At 44.3% G+C, this 18,336-nt stretch overlaps 1 protein-coding gene across 11 annotated transcripts in view; it reads right to left on the bottom strand.

Annotated features, from left to right (window-relative positions):
* The window catches only part of LOC309561739 (plasma membrane calcium-transporting ATPase 2), a 335,901-nt gene that overhangs the window by 78,872 nt on the left and 238,693 nt on the right, over nt 1-18,336 (bottom strand). For all 11 annotated transcript variants that reach the window (XM_082265742.1, XM_082265747.1, XM_082265749.1 and 8 more), the window contains one exon: nt 16,158-16,322. In XM_082265742.1, coding sequence (XP_082121868.1) covers nt 16,158-16,322 — 165 coding nt within the window. The remainder of the gene's footprint in view (nt 1-16,157; nt 16,323-18,336) is intronic.

The following is an 18,336-nucleotide window of genomic DNA, read 5'->3' as shown; positions in this document are numbered from 1 at the left end:
AATTACATTTAATTAAATTCAGACTTGTTTACCCATGACATTCACATATCACATAACTGGGTTCATTATTCTTCATTTCGCGCAGGTTGAGAGTTACACCCATTTTTTGTTAACTTCAGCCTTGCACAAGGAAAAAGATCTTCAACCCATGTGACTGTAAATTTCAACCTTCATTGGACTAAGCTAAAAATATCTGTCGGTTTTTTTTAACCACTTGAAGACCAGGCTTCTCCTGGCACTTATTGTTTTTCAAATTTCAATCAGTATTTATTGCTAGAAAATTACAGTATTTATCCGCGTATAACACGCACTTTTTCCTACTAAAAATGGAGGGCAAAACACCAGTGCGTGTTATACGCCGATCTATTAACCACTTAAGCCCCGGAGGATTTGGCTGCTCAATGACCAGGCCCTATGTTGCGATTCTGCACTGCGTGATTTTAACGGACAATTGCGCGGGCATGCGACGCTGTACCAAAATGAAATTTATGTCTTTTTTTCCCCCACAAACAGAGCTTTCTTTTGGTGGTATTTGATCACCTGTGCGATTTTTATTTTTTGCGCTAAAAACAAAAAAAGAGCAACAATTTTAAAAAAATAACAATATTTTTCACATTTTTTTATATGAAATTTTTTTTATTATTCCCTAGGCAGGGAACGAGCGGGGGCGGGAGCGCGCCGCCGCACGCTCGCCCCTTACAGGCTCGGGGGCGAGCGATGTACCGATACATCACTTTGCCTGTAGGGGGCTGACTGCCGCAGTATATAGTCATGTGGCGGTCGGCAAGTGGTTAAAAAAAAAACGGCCAGGCAGCGCTGAGAGGCAGAGGAGGGGGGCGGGCCGAGTAGAAGGAAGGACGAGCGGTTGCTGTCATAGGAAGTCCCGCCTCCTATGATAGACAGCACAGTGGTCCAATGCCGGGACGCAGGACGTGTGACGTCTATCATAGGCGCCGGGACTTCTGATGACAGCGGCCCCTCTTCCTCGCTTCTCCTCGGTCCGGCCCGACCCCCTCTGCCTCTCAGCACGGCCTTTTTCTTTAAAAAAAAAATACCAGTATATCACCGCCCTCTGCAATGGCGCTGGTGAGGCTGCTGTTGCTTTGCCCTGCATTGGGGGACACTGCGCTGGCGAGGCTGCATTGGGGGACACTGCGCTGGCGAGGCTGCATTGGGGGACACTGCGCTGGCGAGGCTGCATTGGGGGACACTGCGCTGGCGAGGCTGCATTGGGGGACACGGCCCTGGCGAGGCTGCATTGATGGACACTGCGCTGGCGAGGCTGCATTGGGGGACACTGCGTTCGCGAGGCTGCATTGATGGACACTGCACTGGCGAAGCTGCATTGGGGGACATTGCACTGGCGATGCTGCACTGATGGACACTGCGCTGGCGAGACTGCATTGGGGGACACTGCGCTGGCGAGGCTGCATTGGGGGACAGGGCCTTTTGGAGGGGACTGCAGGCTAGCCTCTTGCCTACTGACTATGGGTCCTGGCTTGTGAGGGAACACTGCTCTTTGTGGGGTGTATGCTGGGGGGGGACCCTTGGAGTAATGTTACTTTGGGTTCAAGTCCACATCTCCCCAAGACACACAGACTCTGCAACTCTAGGCCTAGGATCCATGTTAAAGGCCTAGCTGCCTATTGCCAATAGGGGACTGCCCTGCACAGTCAGACTCAAGGCAGATGCTATTGTCATCAGCCCAACCACCTGTCTTCCACACCTTGTTGTTTGTTATGATTAACTCACTTATTGTCTACTGTGCGGGTGTGTTTACACTTATAATAATGTGTATTGTACTTCATGAGGTTGATGATGGCAAGTCTGCTAGTTGATTAATTCAAGTTAATTAAATTACTGTCATCTATTAGTTGCTAGTGGGAATGTAGAATATGGTTTGTGTTTGTTGTTCCTTAGATATGTTAATTATATTTCTGTACATAATTTCATCTGCATATGATAATGTAATCAGGCATCTGACCTGGTGGGGTATATATTCGGCGTGAGTTTGTTCAATAAATGTTCCAGATCTTATGCAAGCTATTCTCTGCTAGTTTTGTATGGGGGACGGCTATAATATCTGATATTTATGTTCAAGACTGAAGGAAGCGGTATTCTGACGGAACCACACAAGCGCATTGTGGGGTCGTGATTCCGTTACAACCCCCAAACATTATACATTTTTTTTAAGCAGTGACCCTAGGGAATAAAATTGTGATCGCTACAATTTTTTATGACACACGGTTTTTGCGCTGCAGTTTTGCAAATGCAATTGTTTTGGAAGAAATACATTTTAATGCATTTTAAAAAACGAAAACAAAATATTTACCCCAATTTTTTTGTAAAACGTGAAGGATGATGTTACGCCGAATAAATAGATACCTAGTATGTCATGCTTTAAAATTGTGTACATTTGTAGATTGACGACAAACTATGGTACTTATCGCCTTTACTGATTACTTATTTAGAGTTACAGAGGAGGTCCAGCACTAAAATTATTGCTCTTGCTCTAACGTTAATGGTGATACCACACATGTGTGGTGCAAATACTGTTTACGCATATGTGCGTGACTTACATATACATTTGCTTTTGCGCATGAGCATGGAGAGATGGGGGTGTAGGAGCGCGGGACATGCTCCTCCATCTTTAGTATCCATTTAGTATCCATTTTGTATATCTATGTGTTTAAACTCCATTCTGCACGTATCTCGCAATTGACACATAATAGTATGTTCTAATTATACTATCATGTCTCCTGTAGAATACCGTCGCCTTCTAGTTTAGTTCCTCTTTGTGAGGATGAGATCAGAAATGTCTAAGCTTTCTTTATTAACCAATCGAATCTACTGAATAAGTTAATGCCTGTAAATGAAGCGTGTTTCCTATAGCTCGAAATTGATTAGTGTATACCCCCTTATAAGGAATGTACCCTAGACACCCCCCCTTTTACTGTGCATCCTGTATTCTTTGTATAAAGATCTCTGGATATGTATTAACCACTTAAGCCCCGGAGGATTTTCCTGCTAAACGACCAGGGGGTATTTTGCGATTCGGCACTGCGTGACTTTAACAGACAATCGCGCGGTCGTGCGACGCTGTATCTAAACGAATTTGGCGTCCTTTTTTTCCCACAAACAGAGCTTTCTTTTGGTGGTATTTGATCACCCGTGCGATTTTTACTTTTTGCGCTATAAACAAAAAAAGAGCGTACATTTTGCAAAAATAACAATATTTTTCACATTTTTTTATATGAAATTCCCCCCCAAAAAAATGTAAAAATCAAAATTTTTTAAAATTTTCGGCCAATTTGTTTTATGCTACCTATGTTTGGTAAAAAAAATCGCAAAAAGTGTATTTTGATTGGTTTGCGCAAAAGTTATCGCGTTTACTAACAAAGGGAAAGATTTCTGTCATTTTTGGTGTTTTTTTTTTTAACGTGTAATGGCGGCGATCTGCGATTTTTTTTGCGGTACTGCGACATTGGGGCGGACAGATCGGACCCTTGACTGACATTTTTGACACTTTTGGGGTTACCAGTGACATTTCTACAGTAATCAGTGCTATATATATGCACTGTTACTGTAAAAATACACTGGTAGTGAAGGGGTTAACTTTATTTGGGACGGAGGGGCTGTGTGTGTCCCTAGGGGCGTGCTTTCTACTGTGATTGGCTGTGGCTTGAGCTGTAAGGACACTGATTAACGGATATACATAGTAGATCCATGTGATCAGTGTTTTTACAGCGAGGAGAATGACAGGTGGCTTGTTTACACAAGCTGCCTGACATTCTCCCTCTCCCCCGCCGATCGCCGAGTGACCGGCGGACATCGGGTCCGCTGGTCACACGCGCGGGGGGGTCCGTGACCGCGCGGGAGTGGGAGCGCGCCTCCGCGGGCGCGCGCTCGCTCCCCAGAGCATCACAGGCGAGCGACGTAGACCTACGTCACTCTGCCTGTGAGGGGCTGACTGCCGCAGTAAATATACTGTGAGCAGTCGGCAAGCGGTTAAACAGACGAGAAGTCCTTTGTACCACACAAAGACTACTTGATTTTATTCCAGTGGCAAAGGACTCTTCCGGAGGCTCCGCTCTTACATAGAACAGATTAGACTTAACTATAGTGAAGATGGGATTCCAGCGGCTCATGAGAAAGCCAGCCGCTGGCTGTAAAAAAACAATACCGGGGTTATGGCTGATATCTTCAGCCATAATCCCGGTACACCACAGCGTATATTTACGTATTGGAGTCAGCAAGTGGTAAGATACTTATGTGTTAACTTTGTGAATTAAGCCTTATACAGCGGGTAAAATAAGTATTGAACACATCACTATTTTTCTAGGTGAATATATCTGGTGCTATTGACATGAAATTTTCTGCACATGACAGTAACAACCCATGCAATCCATACATACAAAGAGCTCAAAATAGATAAGTTCAGAAATGAAGTTATGTGTAATAAAATGGAATGACACGGGGAAAAAGTATTAAACACACTAACTGAAATTTATTTAATACTTGGTACAAAATCCTTTGTTGGTAATGACAGCTTCATGACGTCTCCTGTATGGAGAAACCAGTCGCATGCGTTGCTCAGGTGTGATTTTGGCCCGTTCTTCCACACAAACAGTCTTCAAATCTTGAAGGTTCCGTGGGCCTCTTCCATAAACTCTGATCTTTACTTCCTTTTTTAGATTTCTATTGGATTCAAGTCAGGTGATTGGCTGGGCCATTCCAGCAGCTTTATTTTATTTATTTGAAACCAATATTCTCAACCATCTAACTGTTGGCCATATCAATAATGAAAAGGAGGCATCCATCAAACAAAAATTGCCAAACAGGCCAGAAGGGGGAAGAGGTGGGACTTTGAGTGATGCCAAAAATCATGTAATCAATAGGAACAGAGTTAAATAAAAAATTAGTTCCCACAAAAAAAATAGCAGATCGCCGCCATTACTAGTTAAAAAAAAAAACAATAAAAATGACATAAATCTTTCCCGTAGTTAGTAAACGCAATAACTTTTGGGCAAACCAATAAAAATATGCCTATTGCGATTTTTTTTTACCAAAAATATGTAGCAGAAAACAAATTGGCCAAAAATGTTAAAAAATTTAGATTTTTTTTTTAAGAATTTGATATAAAAAAATTGAAAAATATTGTTATTTTTTAAAAATTATTGCTCTTGTTTTTGTTTATAGCGCAAAAAATAACAATCGCATAGGTGATCAAATACCAGCAAAAGAAAGCTCTGTTTGTGGGAAAAAAAGGACGTCAATTTAATTTGGGTACAGCGTCGCACGACCGTGCAATTGTCCGTTAAATTCACGCAGTGCTGAATCGCAACATAGGGCCTAGTCTTTGAGCAGCTAAATCCTCCGGGGCTTAAGTGGTTAATATGAGTTAAAACATCCCCACAAAGTGGGACTTAAATGACAAATGGTTAAAACAACCACATAAGCAATCAAGCCCATGTAGCACATCACAGCTCTCCTTGCTATTTGCAGTTGCATGGTGGATGTATGCTAGACCTGTGTGTGCTAATCAGCGTCATTGGTGGAGCTGTGCCTCCTACAGGGGCTAGATTGGGGCTCCATCTGTATCCTTGCTCCCACAGGGACACAAAGCTGTACTTTATATGACTAGGAATCTTGCCTGAGCACTGGTCTCCACACACAGAGATATCAGTATTATCCTACTGTCCAGCATCCCCCTGAAGAAGACTTGGATAAGTTGAAACGCGTTGGGGCTTTGGACAAGTGTAGTAAATGTTATGGGCATCTATACATATAGACACATATATATATAAATATATACATATTATATATATATATATATATATATATATATATATATATATATATATATATATATATATATGTGTATATATTGTATATGTTATAATATGTGCATACATATAGTGTGTGATGGGTTTGCATACTCAGGCATAGGGGACAGGCCAGTGACAAGTCTATCTAACACATCAAAAAGTAAGTAAGGTAAGGCCACATTGGTATTTGGGAATAGACATTTATCTAATTAGACATTTCAAAGGGGACTTGTTGACCAGAACAGAGACTGACCAAACCAGGTTGACCGTTACATATTAAAGGGGCAGATAATGACCCTGTGCTATGTTAATTTTAATAAAAGATCACCTCAGCCTTTGAGGGCCAACCTAATTAGTAGTCAAATGGCACTTTTCCACTGCAAGTACCGGCTCGGCTCTACTCAGCCCTGCTTGGCCCGGTTTGCTTTTCCCCTGCTGGTACCGCATGGTACGGTGTCGGAACGGTTCGGTACGGTATGGTTTGCTTTTCCACTAAAGTAGTACTAAAGTTAAGTGGGTGGGATAACAACGATTCTCCAATTAGTGGCTAGTAGTGACTGCATGCAAAGGATTGTGGGATATGGTACCGGTATGGTACCTCTTGGAACCACAATCGAGGTGGTACTGTTTTTGAGAGCCGTACCGTTCGGTTCCATGCAGTGGAAAAGCGCCGCCGTACCGTAACGAACCGTTCCTACACCGTACCATGCGGTACCAGCTGTGGAAAAGCACAAAAGCGAGCCGAACCGTTCGGTTCCATGCAGTGGAAAAGCGCCAATAGAATGCAAATTAGGAAATTTCCTGAAGGGTTTTATGACTGCAGCTGTCCATAGCCAAAGGGGCATTATCCACCCAGAAAGACAAAAGCAGATCAAAGGCCTAATAAAACTGGCCAATAAAATTTTTTATCCTGGTCACCACTGAGGAAAAAAAAGGTATTTTAGAATTGGGTTGTTTTTGGCTAAGTTATGACAGGAGAAGCTGGGTTTTCCGAAGGTGCAGCTGAGTCTGTGTCTCTCAGCTGATCTGTCAGAACGGAGCCAATGCTCCGGCTCCGTTCTGACAGTCTGAGTGAGTCACAGGCGGAGTGATATCAAATGTACTCCGCCTGTGACCAATACAGGAAACATCGCCTCTTCCTTCAGCGCGGCACCGCTGCTAGCCAGCATTTCAGCCATTTGACCTCCAAACATGGTGTGTTTTATGGCATCCAAAGAGTTACATTTTGGTCTCATCAGAGCAGACTATATTCTCCTAGTATTTCACAGGCTTGTCTAAATATTGTGCAGCAAACTTTAAAGGAGCTTCAACATGCTTTTTCTTCAGCAATGGAGTCTTGCATGGTGAGCATGCATACAGGCCATGGCGGGTGAGTGCATTACTTATTGTTTTCTTTGAAACAATTGCACCTGCTAATTTCAGGTCTTTCTGAAGCTCTCCACAAGTGTTCCTTGGCTCTTGGACAACTCTTCAGGGCCCTTCCTGACACCCCCTTTTGTTCCTATTCTTCAGGGCTTTCTACATGGCACCCCCTTTACTGTATCACTCTCTCCGTCTGAGCTAGCTCCTTGATCCCCTGACTTCACTGGAGTGGTCCCCCTTCCTGGACAGACCCTTTGGCAAGTCACGGACAGACTCACGGACTGACTCACGGACACTGTTTTTCCTGAGAGACTCTGCCACCGTCAGCTACATTGGATCCTTTGCAGCTCAGCTTCACACCTGGTTCACAAGGCTGACCACCCAAGACCACCTTCCTCACACACTGCAGGAGGAGAGACAGCTGTCCACCTCCTCCTGGGACTCTACTTCCTGCCAAAGACGCCCTGTCACATGTCCCTTCAGTATTTATGATCAATCCCAGGATTCATTGCAGGAATGCCCTCCCACTGGGACTGCCACAAAACATGATATGTCACTGGCTGGGTTTCCTCCACTGTCCAACAAGCTCCCTCATTGGATGCAGTGGGGACACTCCCTCAGACCCAGTGAATCACACCTGGAGACATGCAACAGGCAACCTAATAGATCAGGCTTCCCTGATAAGCAGAACAAGCAAATAGATGCGTTTTCCTAGCACCTACCTAGGAGGGTGCTACACAAATTTTTAAGGTACTGACATTATTCATTTTTAATTACAGGTACTGCTCCGTAATGTGAGTACAGGTACTGCTCCGTAATGTGATTATAGGTACTGCTCCATAATGTGAGTACAGGTACTGCTCCGTAATGTGAGTACAGGTACTGCTCCATAATGTGAGTACAGGTACTGCTCCGTAATGTGAGTACAGGTACTGCTACAAAATGTGAGTACAGGTACTGCTCCGTATTGCTCAGTAATGTGAGTACAGGTACTGCTCCGTAATGTGAGTACAGGCATTGCTCCGTAATGTGAGTACATGTACTGCTCCGTAATGAGAGTACAGGTACTGTTACGTAATGTGAGTACAGGTACTGCTCCATAATGAGAGTACATGTACTGCTCCGTAATGTGCGTATAGGTACTGCTCCGTAACGTGAGTACAGGTACTGCTCCTTAATGTGAGTACAGGTACTGCTCCTTAATGTGAGTACAGGTACTGCTCAGTAATGAGAGTACAGGTACTGCTCCGTACTGCTCCATAAAGTGAGTACAGGTACTGCTCCATAATGAGAGTACATGTACTGCTCCGTAATGTGAGTACAGGTACTGCTCCGTAACGTGAGTACAGGTACTGCTCCATAAAGTGAGTACAGGTACTGCTCCATAAAGTGAGTACAGGTACTGCTCAGTAATGAGAGTACAGGTACTGCTCCGTAATGAGAGTACAGGTACTGTTCTGTAATGAAAGTACAGGTACTGCTCTGTAATGAGAGTACAGGTACTGTTCCGTAATGAGAGTACAGGTACTGCTCCGTGATGTGAGTACAGGTACTGCTCCATAATGTGAGTACAGGTACTGCTCCGTAATGTGAGTACAGGTACTGCTCTGTAATGAGAGTACAGGTACTGTTACATTATGAGAGTACAGGTACTGCTCTGTACTGCTCCGTAATGAGAGTACAGGTACTGCTTAGTAACGTGAGTACAGGTACTGCTCCATGACGTGAGAACAGGTACTGCTCCGTAATGTGAGTACAGGTACTGCTCCGTAATGTGAGTACAGGTACTTCTCCGTAATGTGAGTACAGGTACTGCTCCATAATGTGAGTACAGGTACTGCTCCATGACGTGAGAACAGGTACTGCTTCGTACTGCTCCGTAATGAGAGTACAGGTACTGCTCTGTAATGTGAGTACAGGTACTGCTCCGTGATGTGAGTACAAGTACTGCTCTGTAATGAGAGTACAGGTACTGTTCCGTAATGAGAGAACAGGTACTGGTTAGTAACGTGAGTACAGGTACTGTAGTAACGTGAGTACAGGTACTGCTCCATGACGTGAGAACAGGTACTGCTCCATAATGAGAGTACAGGTACTACTCCATAATGTGAGTACAGGTACTGCTCCATGACGTGAGAACAGGTACTGCTCCGTAATGAGAGTACAGGTACTGCTCCGTAATGTGAGTACAGGTACTGCTCCGTAATGAGAGTACAGGTACTGCTCTGTAATGAGAGTACAGGTACTGTTCCGTAATGAGAGTACAGGAACTGCTCCGTACTGCTCCGTAATGAGAGTACAGGTACTGCTTAGTAATGTGAGTACAGGTACTGCTCCATGACGTGAGAACAGGTACTGCTCCATAATGTGAGTACAGGTACTGCTCCGTGATGGGAGTACAGGTACTGCTCCGTCATGGGAGTACAGGTACTGCTCCGTAATGTGAGTACAGGTACTGCTCTGTAATGAGAGTGCTGGTACTGCTCTGTAATGAGAGTACAGGTACTGCTCTGTATTGAGAGTACAGGTACTGCTCTGTAATATGAGTACAGGTACTGCTCCGTAATGTGAGTACAGGTACTGCTCCATAATGTGAGCACAGGCACTGCTCTTTAATGTGAGTACAGGTACTGCTCCGTAATGTGAGTACAGGTACTGCTCCATAATGTAAGTACAGGTACTGCTCCGTAATGTGAGTACAGGTACTGCTCCGTAATGTAAGTACAGGTACTGCTCCATAATGTGAGTACAGGTACTGCTCCGTAATGAGAGTACAGGTACTGCTTAGTAACGTGAGTACAAGCAGTGCTGTATCTTGGCCAAGGCCAACAAGGCCTTGGCCTAGGGTGGCAGCAAAAAAGCTTCACACCGCAATAAAAAAAAAACCAGCCTCCTCCCAGCTCCCACACGAAAAGTGTCCCCGTCGGCTTGCACATCACTTTTAGTTTAGTGCCAGTATTATGGGGCGAATTGAGCCAGAGGGCAAGGTCCAGGAGGCAAATCAGTCTGGCACCCCCATAAAGCAGTCACACTGCTACCTGCCAGTATGATAGGCTGCACTAATTGGCACTGATAGGCTACAATGGTGGCCACTGATGGGGCTGTACTGATGGCCACTGATGATGCTGCACTGATGGGCAGTAATGAGGCTGAACTTATGGGAACTGATAAGGCTATGCTGATGGGCACAGATAGACTGTGGTTGTGGTCTGTGGTGGGTACAGATGAGGGGTGGGTCATATTTAAATTTGGGGGTGAACAAACTTAGTAAGGCCTAGGGCAGCACAAAACCTAAATACACCACTGAGTACAGGTACTGCTCCATGACGTGAGAATAGGTACTGCTCCATAATGTGAGTACAGGTACTACACAGCTATGTATGAGTATAGTTACTGATTTGCAATGTGAGAATAGTTACTGCTCAGCAATGTTTGTACAGTTACTGCTCGGCATCATCGGTACAGTTACTGTTCGGCAATCTGAGTACAGTTACATAGTTACATAGTTACATAGTTAGTGAGGTTGAAAAAAGACATCAGTCCATCCAGTTCAACCTATGATGTGTGTGTGTGTTTGCTTTAACCGTACATTGTATACCCCTGTATGTTGTGGTCTTTAAGGTGTCCATCTAATAGTTTTTTGAAACTATCGATGCTCCCTGCTGATACCACTGCTTGTGGAAGAGAATCCCACATCCTTACTGCTCTGACAGTGAAGAACCCCTTACGCACTTTAAGGTTAAACCGCCTTTCCTCAAGTTTTAGTGAGTGGCCACGTGTCTTATTGTATCTCCTATCTCTGAATAGTTTGTTCCTTATGCTCCAGAGAGAAAAGGTTCAGTGCTTGTAGTCTTTCATAGTTACATAGTAGGTTACATAGTAGGTGAGGTTGAATAAAGACAATAGTCCATCCAGTTCAACCTGTGTAGGTGTGTGTGACTGTAATCATCTAACATAGCCCTTTATCTCCTGATCCTTGAGATGTAAGTCTAAGAGTCTTTTGAAAGTCACCATACTACCCGCAGAAACCACCTCTTGTGGTAGACAATTCCACAATCTTGTAGCCCTAACAGTAAAGAACCCCCCACGTTGCCTGAGGTTAAAACGCTTCTCCTCTAATCGCATTGTATGTCCTCGAGTCCTCATGCAATTCCTTCGAATGAACAGCTTTTTTTCTAAGCTGAGATCCCCATTAAGATATTTATAAATTGCTATCATGTCCCCTCTCAGACGTCTCTTCTCCAGGGAAAATAAATCGAGCGATTGCACCCGCTCTTCATAGGTAAGGTCCTCCAATCCCCTAATTAGTTTAGTTGCCCTTCTCTGGACTCTCTCCAGCTCCAACACATCCCTCCTGAGGACTGGCGACCAGAACTGGACAGAATACTCCAGATGCGTTCGGACCAGAGTTTTATAAAGTGGAAGGATTATAGCCTTATCTCTGGAATACATCCCTTTCTTTATGCATGCTAATATTCTGTTGGCTTTGGAAGCTGCCGCTTGGCATTGCATGCTGTTGCCTAATCTATCATCAACCAAGACTCCCAGATCTTTCTCCATTTTTGAGTCCCCCAAGGGTTCCCCTCCTAACATGTATTGTGTTTTTATGTTTTTGGTCCCCAAGTGCAAAACCTTACACTTCTCCACATTAAACCTCATTTGCCATGTCGTTGCCCACTCCGTAATTTTGTCCAGGTCATTCTGTAGGATATCTGCTTCATGCTGTGCAGTTATTGCCCTGGCCAATTTTGTGTCATCTGCAAAAATTGATAACGAACTACTGATCCCGTCCTCAATGCTGTTTATGAATAAATTGAACAAGGTTGGTCCCAGGACTGAGCCCTGGGGCACCCCGCTTACTACCTCAGCCCAGTCTGAGTATGCGCTGTTTATTACCACCCTTTGGACACGGCCTTTTAGCCAGTTCCGTATCCAAGAGCAAACCCTGCTGTCGATACCTGCAGACCTTATTTTATAAATTAAGCGCTTGTGGGAAACTGTATCAAACGCCTTAGCGAAATCCAAGTACACCACATCCACTGGTCTGCCCCTATCTAGCTCACAGCTCACTTCCTCGTAGAATGCTAAGAGATTGGTTTGACAAGAACGCCCATTTGTAAACCCGTGTTGGTTACTACTGATGATGTTGTTGTCTTTAGCATACTCTACGATATAGTCCCTTATCATCCCCTCCAGAAGTTTACATACTATTGATGTCAAACTGACAGGCCTATAATTTCCCGGGATATGTCTCTGGCCCTTTTTGAATATCGGAATCACGTTAGCCTTCCTCCAATCCCCTGGTACATCTCCTGTCCTAATACTGTCAGCAAAGATTAGGAACAGTGGTCTAGATATAACCATACTGAGTTCCTTGAGCACTCTCGGATGTACGCCATCCGGGCCTGGTGATTTGTTTGTGTTAAGTTTATCCAGTCTTTCCCTGATTTCCCCCTCTGTTAGCCATAGTGGCAAGTCCTGTGTATTACTACTAACCATACAGTCATGGTCAGTGTACCCCTCCTTTTCCTGCGTAAAGACTGACGAGAAAAAAGCATTCAGCACGGTTGCTTTTTCAGTGTCCTCTGTAACCATCCTCCCATCATCGTTAATTATGTGTGCAATATGCTCTGCCCTAGTTTTTTTGCTGTTGATATATTTAAAGAATTTCTTTGGGTTTTTTTTACTATCCTCCGCTATTTGTCTCTCAAAGTTGATTTTAGCCATCTTGATTTCGTGTTTACACTTCTTATTTTCCTCCTTGTATTGCTGGAAGGCCGATACTGTGCCCTCTGATTTATATTTCTTGAAGGCCAATTTTTTTCCCTTAATAAGTTTTTTAACGCTACTGTTTAGCCAGCCAGGTTTGGCTTTGTCTCTTCTAAATTTATTCCCCATAGGAATGCACTGCAAGATGCCTTTGCTTAATATGTTCCTAAAGCATTCCCATTTTTCCTCAGTGGTCAGGGATCCCAGGGTTTGGTCCCAGTTTACCCTTTCCATCATTGAGTAAAATTTTGGAAAGTCTGCCCTTCTGAAGTTTAGGGTTCTTATGTTCCCCACTTGCCTTTTTATATTGTTATTTATACTAAATGTGATCATCCTGTGATCGCTAGAGCCCAGATTGTCCTGGACTCCTACCTCCGAGATTATGTCTGGGTCATTAGTGATCAATAGATCCAGGATTGCATTCTCTCTAGTAGGGGAATCCACCAACTGTGACATGTAGTTATCCTGTAAGGTTTCCGTGAATAGACGGGCCTTATGCGAGTGTGCAGTCCCCTCTTCCCAGTCAATGTCGGGATAATTGAAGTCCCCCAATATGATGACTGATCCCAGTTTTGCCGCTTTACCTATTAGTGCTAAAAATTCCAGCTCTACCTCCTCCCCTTGGTTAGGTGGCCTATAGCAAACCCCCACAACTACTTTTCCCTTATCTTCTTCCCTATCGAGTTCAACCCACACAGATTCTAAATCCATGCTCATCCCATCCGTAATGTCACTCCTTTCTAGCACCTTTATATTGTTCTTGACATAGAGACATACCCCTCCCCCTCTTTTTCCTACCCTGTCCTTCCGGTACACAGAATACCCTTGGATATTTGCCAGCCAGTCATGTGAGGGGTCGAACCAAGTTTCTGTTATTCCCACAAGGTCTATGTCCTCCTCATGTACTAACATGTCCAACTCATCCATCTTATTAGCTAGGCTCCTGGCATTAGCATATACCCCTCTTAGTTTTACGGAAGTTAAACGTGATTGGCGAACCCCATAGAACCTCATAGCTGATGTCCTCCATTCCCCTAATTATTTTTGTTGCCCTTCTCTGGACTTTCTCCAATTCCAGCACATCCTTCCTGAGGACCGGTGCCCAGAACTGGACAGCATACTCCAGATGTGGCCGGACCAGAGTCTTGTAGAGTGGAAGAATAATCTCTTTATTTCTGGAGTGAATCCCCTTTTTTATACATCCCAGTATTCTGTTGGCTTTGCTTGCAGCGGCTTGGCATTGCATGCCACTGCCAAGCTTGTTGTCTACCAGTACCCCCAAGTCTTTTTCCATCCTAGACTCACCCAGAGGTTCCCCCCCTAGTGAGTAGCTTGCTTTCTGGTTTCTGGCCCCCAAGTACATTACTTTACATTTTTCTACATTAAATCTCATCTGCCATGTAGTTGCCCACCCCGTTATTTTGTTCAGGTCTGCTTGCAAGGTTTCCACATCCTGCATAGAAGATATTGGCATGCCTAGTTTAGTATCATCTGCAAATACTGAGATTGTACTAGATATCCCCTCCTCTAGATCATTTATGAACAAATTAAACAGGATTGGTCCCAGGACAGAACCCTGGGGGACCCCACTTTCCACACCCGCCCAATCCGAGTACTCCCCATTAATCACCACCCTCTGTACTCTCCCCTGGAGCCAGTTCTCTATCCAGGTACTCACCTTATGATCCATACCTACCTTCCTTAGTTTGTACAGTAATCGTTTGTGGGGAACGGTGTCAAAGGCCTTTGCAAAGTCCAGATACACCACATCCACAGGCTTACCTTTATCTAGGTGGCAGCTCACTTCATCGTAGAAGGTTAATAGATTGGTTTGGCAGGAACGATTTTTCATAAATCCATGCTGATTACTACTTATAATACCGTTTTCATTACTAAAGTCTTGTATGTGGTCCCTTAACATCCCCTCCAAAATTTTGCAGACTACAGATGTTAGGCTGACCGGCCTATAGTTACCCGGGATATATCTCGGCCCCTTCTTAAATATTGGTACCACGTTGGCTTTTTTCCAATCAGCTGGCACCATACCCGTCTGTAAACTATCCTTAAAGATCAAGAATAATGGTCTGGCAATCACCTGGCTGAGCTCATTAAGAACCCTCGGGTGCAAGCCATCCGGTCCCGGGGATTTATTTATGTTAAGTTTCTCTAGTTTAGCTCTAAGTCTATCCTCTGTTAGCCATGGCGGCACTTCCTGAGGTGTATTATTTAGTTCGGCCTTACAAGCTGGGTTTGTGTAGCCCCCCGATTCTTTTGTGAAGACTGAAGAGAAGAAATTATTCAACACTTCCGCCTTTTCTTTGTCCTCAGTGGCCATTTTTCCTTTATCATCTTTTATGGGGCCAATGTGTTCTGGCCTCGCTTTCCTACTGTTTATATACAGTTATTGATCAGCAATGCGAGTACAGTTACTAAATTAAAAATGCAAGTATAGTTACTGCTCACCAGTGTGAGTACAGTTACTGCTCTGTAACGTGAGTGCAGCTGCTGCTTGGCAATATGACTATGGCTACTGCTCAGTACTGTGAGTACAATTACTGTTCAGTACTGTGAGTATAGTTACTGCTGTGTAATGTACAACCACAGTTCCAACATAAAAACAGAATGCAATGATTTGCAAATCTCATAAACCCGGAGTTGTATTTACAATAGAAAATAGAAAACATATCAAATGTTTAAACTGAGAAAATGGAACAATTTAAGAAAAAAATGAGGTACTTTTGACATTGGTGGCAGCAACACATTTATCAATGACAACAGCATGGCTTCCTAGTAGAAGAGTCTGGGTGCTTAACTGGCCTGCCTGCAGTCCACACCTTTTACCAACTGAAGATATTTAGTGCATCTTGAAACAAAAAATCTGACAAAGATCTGATCTGAAAACCAGGACTGTTAAGCAGTTAGAATCAGATATCAGGCAAGAATGGGACAACATTCCTCCCCCAAAACTCCAGCAACTTGTCTCCCCAGTTCCCAGACCTTTACAGAGTGTTGGTAAAAGAAGAGGGGACGCTACACTGTGCTAAACATGTCCCAACTGATCCCAACTGTCCCATCCATTAAATGAATGGCTACAGAGGACTAACATTGGGCTCTATGGAGGCACTTTGCATGGAATTCAGGTGGCGAAGGGGGGTACATTTCAGACCTACATATACTGTATCTATACAGGTCACTTACCTGCTTTTCCTATCTGCACTGCCAGTTTGGTCAGCTTGCCCTGTAGGACTGACTTTTCCTTCTTGTGTGGATTTGATTTCTTCTTGTCCTTGTCATCTCCATCGCCCCCCTCAGCACTTTTCAGGGGCTGCATTTCCATGGCAGCTGCCCCATCTTGTTGTTTGGCTGTAAAAGCAGAAAGAATTGATTGGTGCCATGTTGTGTATGGAGGGTCAGATATTCCTAAACGTGTTGGTGGGATTTCACGGCCATCATACCGCACTGCAGCCCGGACATTTCACAATGCTGCTGCATTTTACTGATCTTCACCTGTGGACGTCAATATACCATATAAACAGCGAGTGAGGAGAAAATGTTCAGGTGTCTAAAGAGCACTAAGATATCATCGTCTGCAGATGAATCACATTGTGTGTGTGCTGCATTGTTATCAGTATATTTATATATTCACAGCTGCTGAAGGGAGATATCTATTCCAACTTGGAAAAAGATGTATTGGTAGATAAAGAGATAGAATAGAAGGGAGTGAAAGAAGGAAAGAAAGAGAAGGAGAGGAAAGGAAAGGAAGCATAGTAAGGAAGAAAGAGGGATAGGGGGAGGGAAAGATAAAGAGAAGGAAGGAGAGGAAAGGAAGCATAGTAAGGAAGGAAGAGGGAAAGAGGGAGGGAAGATAAAGAGAAGGAAGGAGAAGAGGAAAGGAAGCATAGTAAGGATGGAAGAGGGAAAGAGGGAGGAAAGATAAAGAGAAGGAAGGAGAAGAGGAAAGGAAGCATAGTAAGGAAGGAAGGAAGGAAGGAAGGAAGGAAGAGGGAAAGGGGGAGGGAAGAGAAAGAGAAGGAAGGAGGAGAGGAAAGGAACATAGTAAGGAAGGAAGAGGGAAAGGGGGAGGGAAGAGAAAGAGAAGGAAGGAGGAGAGGAAAGGAAGCATAGTAAGGAAGGAAGAGGGAAAGAGGGAGGGAAGATAAAGAGAAGGAAGGAGAAGAGGAAAGGAAGCATAGTAAGAAAGGAAGAGGGAAAAGGGGAGGAAAGATAAAGAGAAGGAAGGAGAAGAGGAAAGGAAGCATAGTAAGGATGGAAGAGGGAAAGTGGGAGGAAAGATAAAGAGAAGGAAGGAGAAGAGGAAAGGAAGCACAGTATGGAAGGAAGAGGGAAAGGGGGAGGGAAGAGAAAGAGAAGGAAGGAGGAGAGGAAAGGAAACATAGTAAGGAAGGAAGAGGGAAAGGGGGAGGGAAGAGAAAGAGAATGAAGGAGGAGAGAAAAGGAAGCATAGTAAGGAAGGAAGAGGGAAAGAGGGAGGGACGATAAAGAGAAGGAAGGAGAAGAGGAAAGGAAGCATAGTAAGGAAGGAAGAGGGAAAGAGGGAGGGAAGATAAAGAGAAGGAAGGAGAAGAGGAAAGGAAGCATAGTAGGAAAGGAAGAGGGAAAGAGGGAGGGACGATAAAGAGAAGGAAGGAGGAGAGGAAAGGAAGCATAGTAGGGAAGGAAGAGTGAAAGAGGGAGGGAAGAGAAAGAGAAGGAAGGAGAAGAGGAAAGGAAGCATAGTAGGGAAGGAAGAGGGAAAGAGGAAGGGACGATAAAGAGAAGGAAGGAGGAGAGGAAAGGAAGCATAGTAGGGAAGGAAGAGGGAAAGAGGGAGGGAAGAGAAAGAGAAGGAAGGAGGAGAGCAAAGGAAGGATAGTAAGGAAGGAAGAGGGAAAGAGGGAGGGAAGAGAAAGAGAAGGAAGGATGAGAGGAAAGGAAGCATAGTAAGGAAGGAAGAGGGAGGGAAGATAAAGAGAAGGAAGGATGCAAGGAAAGGAAGCATAGTAAGGAAGGAAGAGGGAAAGAGGGAGGGAAGATAAAGAGAAGGAAGGAGAAGAGAAAAGGAAGCATAGGAAGGAAGGAAGAGGGAAAGAGGAAGGGAAGAGAAAGAGAAGGAAGGAGGAGAGGAAAGGAAGGATAGTAGGGAAGGCAGAGGGAAGGAGGGAGGGAAGAGGAAGAGAAGGCAGGAGGAAAGAAGAGAGGAAGAGTGAAGAGGTGTTATCTTGGGAATGGGGGTAGAGAAGGAAGCAAGAGACCAAGAAAGAGAAGGAAGGATGAAGGGGATAAAGGGAGTCAATGAAGGAATGGAAGGAGGCAGGGGAGGAAAGGAGGGAGGAAAGGAAGGAGGGAGGGAGGGAGGGGAGATAGGGAATGAAGTAAT

The sequence above is a fragment of the Pelophylax lessonae genome, assembly GCF_965119305.1.
Source record: "Pelophylax lessonae genome assembly, chromosome: 8".
Taxonomy (NCBI): Eukaryota; Metazoa; Chordata; class Amphibia; order Anura; family Ranidae; genus Pelophylax; species Pelophylax lessonae.
This window is presented reverse-complemented; position numbering and strand designations above follow the sequence as displayed.